At 47.4% G+C, this 10000-nt stretch overlaps 1 protein-coding gene across 2 annotated transcripts in view; it reads left to right on the forward strand.

Annotated features, from left to right (window-relative positions):
- The first annotated feature begins 7 nt into the window (after nucleotides 1-7).
- The window catches only part of LOC127934144 (transient receptor potential cation channel subfamily M member 7-like), a 48416-nt gene continuing 38423 nt past the window's right edge, over nucleotides 8-10000 (forward strand). The window contains exons 1-20 of one of the 2 annotated variants that reach the window (XM_052531326.1): nucleotides 8-169; nucleotides 241-415; nucleotides 615-747; nucleotides 822-1006; nucleotides 1084-1216; nucleotides 1769-2301; nucleotides 2868-2959; nucleotides 3537-3630; nucleotides 3742-3809; nucleotides 3911-3936; nucleotides 4137-4162; nucleotides 4254-4307; nucleotides 4409-4453; nucleotides 4600-4665; nucleotides 5390-5673; nucleotides 6054-6136; nucleotides 6224-6429; nucleotides 7746-7797; nucleotides 7968-8074; nucleotides 8203-8345. In XM_052531326.1, coding sequence (XP_052387286.1) covers nucleotides 8-169; nucleotides 241-415; nucleotides 615-747; nucleotides 822-1006; nucleotides 1084-1216; nucleotides 1769-2301; nucleotides 2868-2959; nucleotides 3537-3630; nucleotides 3742-3809; nucleotides 3911-3936; nucleotides 4137-4162; nucleotides 4254-4307; nucleotides 4409-4453; nucleotides 4600-4665; nucleotides 5390-5673; nucleotides 6054-6136; nucleotides 6224-6429; nucleotides 7746-7797; nucleotides 7968-8074; nucleotides 8203-8309 — 2631 coding nt within the window. In that variant the 3' untranslated portion in view covers nucleotides 8310-8345. The remainder of the gene's footprint in view (nucleotides 170-240; nucleotides 416-614; nucleotides 748-821; nucleotides 1007-1083; nucleotides 1217-1768; nucleotides 2302-2867; nucleotides 2960-3536; nucleotides 3631-3741; nucleotides 3810-3910; nucleotides 3937-4136; nucleotides 4163-4253; nucleotides 4308-4408; nucleotides 4454-4599; nucleotides 4666-5389; nucleotides 5674-6053; nucleotides 6137-6223; nucleotides 6430-7745; nucleotides 7798-7967; nucleotides 8075-8202; nucleotides 8346-10000) is intronic. The other variant, XM_052531328.1, reaches the window with a different exon arrangement.

Consider the following 10000-nt stretch of genomic DNA (forward strand, 5'->3'; position numbering starts at 1 on the left):
CATCCTGATGTTCTTCGTGGGCTTCGGTCTGCGCTTCGGCTCGGGGATCGTGTTCATCACGGGCCGGTTAGTGTACTGTCTGAACATCATCTTCTGGTACGTACGGCTGCTGGACATCCTGGCGGTCAATCAGCAGGCCGGACCCTACGTCATGATGATCGGGAAGATGGTGAGCAAGCGTTCAGAGCTGTGTTTGAGCTGCTTGTGTCCTCCAGCACTGACCGATCTCTTCCTCCGCAGGTGGCCAACATGTTCTACATCGTGGTCATCATGGCCGTGGTGCTGCTGAGTTTTGGAGTTCCCCGGAAAGCCATTCTGTACCCAAACGAGGATCCCTCGTGGACCTTAGCCAGAGATGTGGTGTTCCAGCCCTACTGGATGATGTACGGTGAAGTCTACGCCTACGAGATCGATGGTAAACATCTGCATTATTCAGAAAGGAACAGGTTCATAGCAAAGCACTATCCTGCACAGAATCAGAAAACATCAGGCTCACGTTTGCATTTTCCTCTATCTCTGACCTTGAAATCAGGATTCGGCATCACATATAACATGCAGCAGTGTGAGAGATTAGCTCTTTCTGTGTAGTAATGAGGATGTGGTGATGTTGTCAGTGTGTGCGAACTCGAGCGACCCGAACGTGAAGGATCTGTGCGGGCCCGGTGTGTGGCTGACGCAGCTGCTGCAGGCCGTCTATCTGTTCGTCCAGTACATCCTGATGGTCAACCTGCTCATCGCCTTCTTCAAGTGAGTGCTGCGCCGCCGGACGCTGTGTGTCTGTGACCCTCTTCACCGTAACTGAGCGTGCCGTTTCTCCGCAGTAACGTCTACATGCAGGTGAAGTCCATATCCAACCTGGTGTGGAAATACCAGCGCTATCACTTCGTCATGGAGTACCACGACAAGCCCGTCCTTCCTCCGCCGCTGATTCTGCTCAGCCACGCCGCGTCTGTGCTGTCCTCCATCTGCAGGAAGAGGAAGAAGGACAGCAGCACCTACGGCCCAAGTACTGTACCTCTCTCTCTCTCACACCGTCGCTTCTGCTGCGTCTGACAGGGATCTGACCGTCCTGCTATCTTTCAGAGCTCTTCCTGACCGAGGAGGACCAGAAGAAGCTGCACGACTTCGAGGAGCAGTGCGTGGAGACATACTTCCACGAGAAAGACGATCAGTTTCACTCTGGGAGTGAAGAGAGAATCAGACTCACGTCCGACAGGTACGACGATGAACCACATGCATCAGGGTCCCTCTTTAGTGTGTGTTCACCTGTAGCATTCAATACAGGATTTCATCTTCATGACCTCATGTGGTCAAAGTGAACACTCACAGCCAATCAGACACATTTATACCATTTAAAGTGAACAACTACTGTTGTTCCTGAAACTACATTGTTTCCCGACATCTGATCGATGATCGCTTGATTCTCCACACATTTCAGAAGCCCAAACAGTAGATCATGGGTTTGATTCCCAGGGAGCGCATTAGCTGAAAATCCTTGAATACAGTGCAACTGGCTTTGGATAAAAGCATCTGCCAAATGCACTAATGTAAATTTAACAGTAGCACATGGTGCTAGCAACACCAAGGTCACAGGTTCGATTCCCAGGGAAAGCAAGGCCTGATGTGTACCTTGGATGAAAGTGTCTGGCAAATGCATAAATGTGAACTAAAGCCTCTGGAACTGATTATTTTCTGTAAAGCTGCCGTGAAACAGTATGAATGTACTATATAAAAGAGAAATGATTGTTTACACCTGTTTGTTTTTTAGGGTGGAAACGATGTGTGTGCAGCTGAAGGAGGTGGGAAACAAGGTGAACTTCATCAAGCGCTCTCTGCACACGCTGGATTCTCAGATCGGACACCTGCAGGACCTGTCTGCGCTCACGGTGGACACACTGAAGGCACTGACCGCGCAGCGAGCGTCCGAGGCTAGCAAAGTGCACAACCAGATCACACGCGAGCTCAGCGTCTCCAAGAACCTGGGGCCCGACCTGACGGGGCACTCGAAGTCCAGCGCTCTGGTGCGGTGCAGCGTGGGATTCCTGCCTCCCACCACCAGCATAGCAGAGTCTCTGTTCGGGGGCGGAGCCGAGGAGCGGCAGGGGGCGGAGCTTCCTCCCAGCCTCCAGAGACGGCCTGCGCTCACAGCCTCGTCTGGATCCTCTGAGGTCACCTCACCACAGCTGCGGCGCCGCGGACGCTCCGTGCAGCAGGACACGTGTCCCAGCAGCCCCGTCAGCACCCCGCCGCAGACACACACGGAGCCGGCGCACGTCACAGTGGAGTTCGGGGCCTTCGTGGGTGAGTATGAGGAGGAAGAGGAGGGTGTTTATGAGAGGAGTGATGGAGGACCGCCAGGGGTGTTCGTGAGTGAGCCTGAGTGCGAGGGATACGTCAATCACGCCTTCGCTGATGATGAAGACGCTAGACCCGCCCCCGACCCACCCGACAGAAACACGCCCCTCCCGGGCCTCCCTCTGACCCCTGAGCACCGGCCCCGGGGCCCGCAGCGCTTCGAGAGAGACGGCCGCTGCAGAAGAGCGCTGAACAGACTCCGAGAGAGACACGGAGGTTTGGCTTCGGTCCACCGCTGGGAATCAGGGAACCCTAACGGTGACCCTTGACCCTCACCCCGTCTGCATGCCCCTGTGTGTGTTAGAGACGGGTGACCTCTGACCTCTGGCGGTGGTTTCATCTCAAACTAAATGTCCCTCGGGAGTGAACGAAGTGTTGTCTTGTGTCTAACCCGGGCTGGTGCTGGTTAGGGTCAGGGTTATTAAACTGATCATTTAACACGGTGACGCTAATCAACTGTTCCTAAACAAGTGCGCTCCGTCTCTGAACTCTTCTCTCGTGTTCCTCCAAAGGTCACAAGGATGATCCTGAGGGTCAGAGGTCGTTTCCTAAAGAGGGTGCTGTCAGCCGTCAGCCGAGTCCCTCCAGAAAGACTCGAGACGCGGTGAGTGTGTGTTAAAGACGCGGTGAGTGTGTGTTAAAGACGCGGTGAGTGTGTGTTAAAGACGTCGCGGTGAGTGTGTGTTAAAGACGCGGTGAGTGTGTGTTAAAGACGTCGCGGTGAGTGTGTGTTAAAGACGCGGTGAGTGTGTGTTAAAGACGTCGCGGTGAGTGTGTGTTAAAGACGTCGCGGTGAGTGTGTGTTAAAGACGTCGCGGTGAGTGTGTGTTAAAGACGCGGTGAGTGTGTGTTAAAGACGCGGTGAGTGTGTGTTAAAGACGTCGCGGTGAGTGTGTGTTAAAGACGCGGTGAGTGTGTGTTAAAGACGCGGTGAGTGTGTGTTAAAGACGCGGTGAGTGTGTGTTAAAGACGCGGTGAGTGTGTGTTAAAGACGTCGCGGTGAGTGTGTGTTAAAGACGCGGTGAGTGTGTGTTAAAGACACGGTGAGAGTGTGTGAGTGTGTGTTAAAGACGCGGTGAGTGTGTGTTAAAGACACGGTAAGAGTGTGTGAGTGTGTGTTAAAGACGCGGTGAGTGTCTCCAGCGCGGCTCGATCCTGACGTGTGTGTTGCGTGTCTGCAGGCGGCCGCGGCGCAGGGTCACGTGCGGATGGTGAACTCGTACGCCGGCTTCACCGAGCTCGACAGAAACCCTTCAGTCCTGCAGCCAGAGTCCGGTGAGTGTGAGACGCATCATGAGGACGAACGCCACACACACACACACACACACACACCTCTCTCTCGGTTTAGGTTAAAGCAGCGTCTCGTCTCTTTATCTGTGTGTGCAGCGCTCGGGAAGCAGGAGAGCACACGCGTGTCGCTGGAGGACGTCTCGTGTTATGAGGATCCGCTGCTGGTCAGTCAAACACACAACAACACATGAGTGTTTAAGAGAAACCACACACACACACACACACACACACACACACCGTAACTCTGTCTGTCTTTCATCCTCAGGGGAAATCATCTCAGTCCAGTAAACCGTGAGTAACTGATGCATAAATGTATATCGAGTGTTATGAACAGGTTTCTGTGAGAGTTTGGGGTTAGGAGACAGACAAGTAAATATTGTTAACCTGATGAAGCATACTGATGTGGACACACAGACGTGTGTGTGTGTGTGTGTGTGAGAGAGAGAGAGATGTATTTGTGAGTGATTGTTGTTTGTTTCTCTGGTGTTCAGGAGTCCAGGAGAAGACATCTCAAACAGTGAGTGTTTTATCACATCTGATGATCACCTGATCCACAAACATCACGACAGCTGAACTGACCTGTGTGTGTGTGTGTGTGTGTGTTTCAGCTGCAGCGGGGCTGTACGGTGCTCGTCACACACACCTCTCCGTGTGGAAGGACTGTAAGTCTTATAGCATCAGGAGCATGGTAATACCGTGGTATTTTGTGTTGTTCTGCTCATTCTTTGCTCTGTGTGTGTGTGTGTGTGTGTGTGTGGAGCAGCGATCAGTTCTCCGTTCAAGCCCATGGACAGTTATCAGTATTCAGGTCAGTGTCTCTGTCATTCATCCAATGAAAGCTGACGGTTTCCTGATTTCCTCGCTCGAACACAGACTGTCCTGAGTGTGTGTGTGTAGCTGCTCCTGTGACGTGTACTGACATCAGCCCTGTGTGTGTGTGTGTGTGTGTGTTAGCGGTGGAGCGTAATAACCTGATGCGGTTGTCCCAGAGTATTCCATTCACCCCAGTGCCCCCTCGAGGTAAGACCCCGGTCTCTCTGTCTCTGTCCCATCATGCTTTGCTGTTCGTTTCATGTAGTTCTGGGCGGCGTGAAGACACACACATGGAGTGATGGGAAATACATTACAGACAAATGTCTAAAGATTCTTACATCAAGACACATTTACTAGAGAAGCAAAATTACAAAATAATTGTTTTCTGTGAAACTGATGAAGTGTGTTGATGATTAAAACAGAACAAATTTCTGCTAATGGGCGTAAAAAACTACTTCATTCAGAAGATATCTGTTCTTGATTTAATCATAAACTCAGATCATTAGGTTCAGTTTCTCAGAAAACAAGACTTCATGTGTTGATCTAAGGATGTTTAGATATTTGTTCTGGAAAACAAGACAGAAATACTGCGGAAGAGATGCATGTTTTTGCAGTTTCTCTGATTTAAGATATTTGAGGCCTGTGGCGAGCGAATGAAGACGGTCAGATCTTCATCACATGACACAAATCCAAACTCAGCTGCTCTAAAAGACAGTAGTGTCAGTATTGAGCTCAGCTCGGTTTGCTTCGAGTCTTTAGTTTTGAGCTTTGAATCTGCTCTTACACTGATGTCACTGATGTTTGCTGTTCCTCGTGCTGCAGACGTGTGATGTGTGTGGTGTTCGCGTCGCCCAGTCCTGCGGTGTAGCGTGTGATCGTGACGCCGCTCGTGTGTTCCAGCGTGCCGTTCAGGTGTTTGTGTGTGGTGCAGGTGAACCGGTGACCGTGTACCGTCTGGAGGAGAGCTCTCCCAACAGCATCAATAACAGCATGTCGTCCTGGGCTCAGCGTGGTCTCTGTGCTAAGATCGAGTTCCTCAGTAAGGAGGAGATGGGTGGAGGTCTGCGCCGGGCGCTGAAGGTGCTCTGCACCTGGTCCGAGTACGACATCCTCAAGCCTGGACACCTGTACATCGTCAAGTCCTTCCTGCCCGAGGTGGTCAACACCTGGCAGAGCATCTACAGAGAGGACACCGTCCTGCACCTCTGTCTCAGGGTACGAGGATCCTCCTCACTGACCCAAACACAGACTCACAGGAGTGCAGAACTACACGCATCTCGTTAACCCACATTTCTGCTACAGAAAACAGAAATGAGCTTTACATGTGGAAGTCTCTCTCAAACTTTTTCTATAACAGCTGCCAAGATGTGTGGATTATAGCGTTATATTTAGAACTACGCTACATTATGAATTTTTACATTTGCAGTATGTTTTTTATGGTAGTGTAATGTGATATAAATGTACATTATTGCGTGCTGAAGTGCTTTAAATGAATGTCTGAACTCACGTCTTAAACTGTTGAGTTAGTGCAGTGGTTGATTGACAGGTGAGTAGGCGGTCCTTCTGTGTGCGACTAATCGTGTGCTTGTGAACAGGAAATTCAGCAGCAGAGAGCAGCTCAGAAACTCACGTTTGCCTTCAATCAGATCAGACCCAAAACCATCCCATACTCCCCCAGGTACTGACACGCACACTGACACACACACACACACACACATACACACACACACGCCTGAGGGTGTTTCTGAGAGTGTGTGTTCTGCAGGTTTCTGGAGGTCTTCCTGCTCTACTGTCACTCTGCCGGTCAGTGGTTTGCCATCGAGGAGTGCATCACTGGAGACTTCCGCAAGTTTAATAATAACAACGGGGATGAAATCGTGCCGACCAACCTTCTGGAGGAAACCATGCTGGCCTTCAGCCACTGGACGTATGAGTACACTCGAGGAGAGCTGCTGGTGCTGGACCTGCAGGGTTTGTGTCTCGCTCAGATCTCTTCATCTACACTCCAGTAATCAGAGCTTTAGAAACCGTCTCTATCCACTGCCTACACACGAGTGAGAGCAGGGCGTCTCTTAATGTTTCTCTATTTATTATCTGAAAAGAATGAAGGCCATACAGAATTAGAACAGCACCAGGCTGTGTAAATGAGGCCTGGATACTGTGTAGAAACGCTTTACCATCACAGTTGTGTGTGTGTGTGTGTGTGTGTGTGTAAACTTGTGTTTGTTTCAGAGAGTGGAAGGGATGGCCCCTCTCTCTCTCTCACTCTCTCTCTCTGTCAGTCTGTCTCTCTCTGTCAATTCAATTCAATTCAAATGAGCTTTATTGGCATGACTGTGAAACAACACAATGTTGCCAAAGCAATAAACAGTGAACAAGTTATTCAGATATATAGATATACAGATGTGTCTCTCTCTCTCTCACACTCTGTCTCTCACTCTCTCACACTCTCTCACACTCTCCCTCTCACTCTCTCTCTCTCCCTCTCACACTCACTCACTCTGTCTCACTCACGCTCTCTCACTGTCACTCTCTCTCTCACACTGTCTCACTCTCTCACACTCTCTCACACTCACTCACTCTCTCACTTTCTCACTCTCTCCCTCTCACACTCACTCACTCTCTCACTCACGCTCTCTCACTGTCACTCTCTCTCTCTCACACTTTGTCTCACTCTCACATTCTGTCTCACTCTCTCTCTCTCTCTCTCACTCACTCACTCTCACTCAATTCAATTTTTTTTTTCAATTTTCAATTCATATTGCTTTATTGGCATGACATACAAAGGTACATACTGCCAAAGCATTGTACATAGCAGACTAGAAACAAACAAAACAAAAATTCATATATATCCATAAGAAAAAATAAAATAAAATAGAATAAAATACATGCAAAATAAATCCATATACATTTCTATAAACATTGATGGTACTTCTAATGTAGATGTGTTCACTCTTTACCTCTTAGTTTGTGGCATTTGTAAATATAATGTGCTACCACAGAGGAAGCAGGTCCTTCACCCAGTAATATTTTTAATTTTTCATGTTCACTGAGTGACTGGAGCTCAGGAGTGTTCTGCTGTTCTCACTCTCTCTCTAACACTCTCACTCTCTCACTCACTCTCTGTCTCACTCTCTCACACTCACTCACTCTGTCTCCCTCTCACTCACTCTCTCTCACACTCACTCTCACTCTCTCACTCACTCTCTCACCCTCTCTCACTTACTCTCACTCTGTCTCTAACACTCACACTCTCTCAGTCACTCTCTCTCTCTCTCTCTCTCTAGGGGTCGGTGAGATACTGACAGATCCATCAGTCATCAAGAGCGGAGAGAAAGGGTGAGAAACAGTTTGGATGCAGATGTTCATTTATGTTCATGTAAAGTCTCTCAATCTTTCCTCCTCAGCCTCGCTTTCATCGTGTTAAACAGAGTATGAACGAGGTCTATTAAAAACTGTATAATAGAATAGAGTTTATGAGTTTTCTTCTGTGTGTTTAATTGTGTCAGGTCTTATGATATGATCTTTGGGCCGGCGAATCTCGGAGACGATGCCATTCGAAACTTCCGCACCAAACATCACTGCAACTCGTGCTGCAGGAAACTCAAGCTTCCCGGTGAGTTTAGCGCTCGCTGAACACCGCTTCATCCCCGAGTCACATCTACAGCTCACCATCAACTCTTTTGGTATTTGCACTGGAAGTGTATGGATTAAATTTGTGTGTGTGTGTGTGTGTGTGGTCAGATCTGAAGCGGAACGACTACACTCCTGATAAACTGACGCTGCAGCATGACCCCTCCGAGGACCCGTCCGCTAAAGAACAGCGTCCCTCAATGCGCTTAATGCTGTGAGACACACACACACACACACACACACACACACACACACACACACACACATCACAGTGTGTGTGCGGAGGACATAAGTGTGCATGTTTTATATGAATGTGTCGCCTCTGAACAAATGATGCAATCTAGAGATGTTTTAATAAATCACATTTTATCCTGTACAATTATAACAGGGAGTATGAGCTTTTAAAAGTATTTTTTTAAGTTTTTATGGCTGTATAAAAGTATAAAGTGGTTAATAACTGGTACAATATCACTGTATTGTTACATATTTATTCTAAATTACAGGAAGTAGCCTTGTATAAAATAAAAGCTATTTTACGTGTGATGTCTGTTAGTTTTGGGAAAGACCTCTGGCTCATTAAACTATTATCAGATGTTGTACAGAGCTGTATGAATGCATCTATGGTTTGAACCTCGTGTAGATTATGGGCAGATTGCAATGCAAACCACAGAAGAGTGTGTGATCTGACTGAGACTCACGTTATAATGTTACAGAGGTACTGTCGTCAGAGTATCGTGTGAAAGGGTTAATCGTGTATCTCATAGATACATTTATCTGGCACAGTTCTATCAACTCAAACATGAGAGTATTTGATGCTGGGGATGCTATATTAATGGATCTGTACACATTTTTTACTGTATATTTAATAAAACACTGAAAAACCTGTTTTCTCTCACTCTGAAGTTCTTTTAGTTTTAGATTCAGCAGGTGACCTGGGCTCTTGTGTATGCATGTTTTATTATAGTTTAAGCTCGATTTAATTCATTATTTTACCATGATTATACAGAACTTTGGTAAAATTGTTGTTTTTAGATGCACTTTATAAATTAACTTTAACCTGAATCTTTACGAGCATGTAAGCGTGCTGCTGTTTTATCATCATTTTATGCTCAAGCTGCCTAAAGTCAAATTCTGATTGGGTCTCAGTGTTTTTATCGGTAAATCCTGTGGATTCTGGTTTCTCTAACACTGTTGCTGGAGGCTCAAGTGACCCCAGTGACGTCATCTTTAGCACCTGGGGTATTGACCTTTAGGATAGTTTTATTATGAAGACCTGGAAACCCTGAAAAGCATCGAAGTTGCTGCTGGTGAGGTTTCTTGTAAGAGTCGTGTTTGCAGCACTAATGGCACTGCTGACAGAATTAAAGAAACACTGGAAATTGTTCCTAAAATAAATCCCTTCTGTTTGTATTATTAGCACATCTCGTGTTAAATTACCTCATTAACATTAACTTTGTGTTGTTCTTCATCTGTAAGTTGATTTGAATTACGTGAATTGAATAAATGTTTGTCTTGAAATATGTAAATAGCATCGTGCTTGAATATGGTGTATGTCAAAGTAAGAGTCTTAAACTACGACCGAACGTTTGTTAGCTACACTGAGATGATTTCACATGTGCCAGTCATTCAGCTTTCACTGGCCGACCACAAAGAAAGCACATTTATCACAGAAAATTAAACATTTCAGGTTGGAAAAGTCCCAGACTGTTCAGTGAACAGCCACAGACACAGTCCATCCAGCACTGGGCCGAACAAACCTGCTGGACACTGGTCAGGACCCGAGACTCGGAGGAATCTGGACTGTGTCACTGTCTCTTACAAGACAACAGAAGATGACAGGACGGGGTCAAGAGGTCACAGGAAACACCAGAAGACCACAGACCTGCACACATTCTCAACAGGTAAACAC

Source organism: Carassius gibelio, chromosome A18 (assembly GCF_023724105.1).
Source record: "Carassius gibelio isolate Cgi1373 ecotype wild population from Czech Republic chromosome A18, carGib1.2-hapl.c, whole genome shotgun sequence".
NCBI classification, from domain to species: Eukaryota; Metazoa; Chordata; class Actinopteri; order Cypriniformes; family Cyprinidae; genus Carassius; species Carassius gibelio.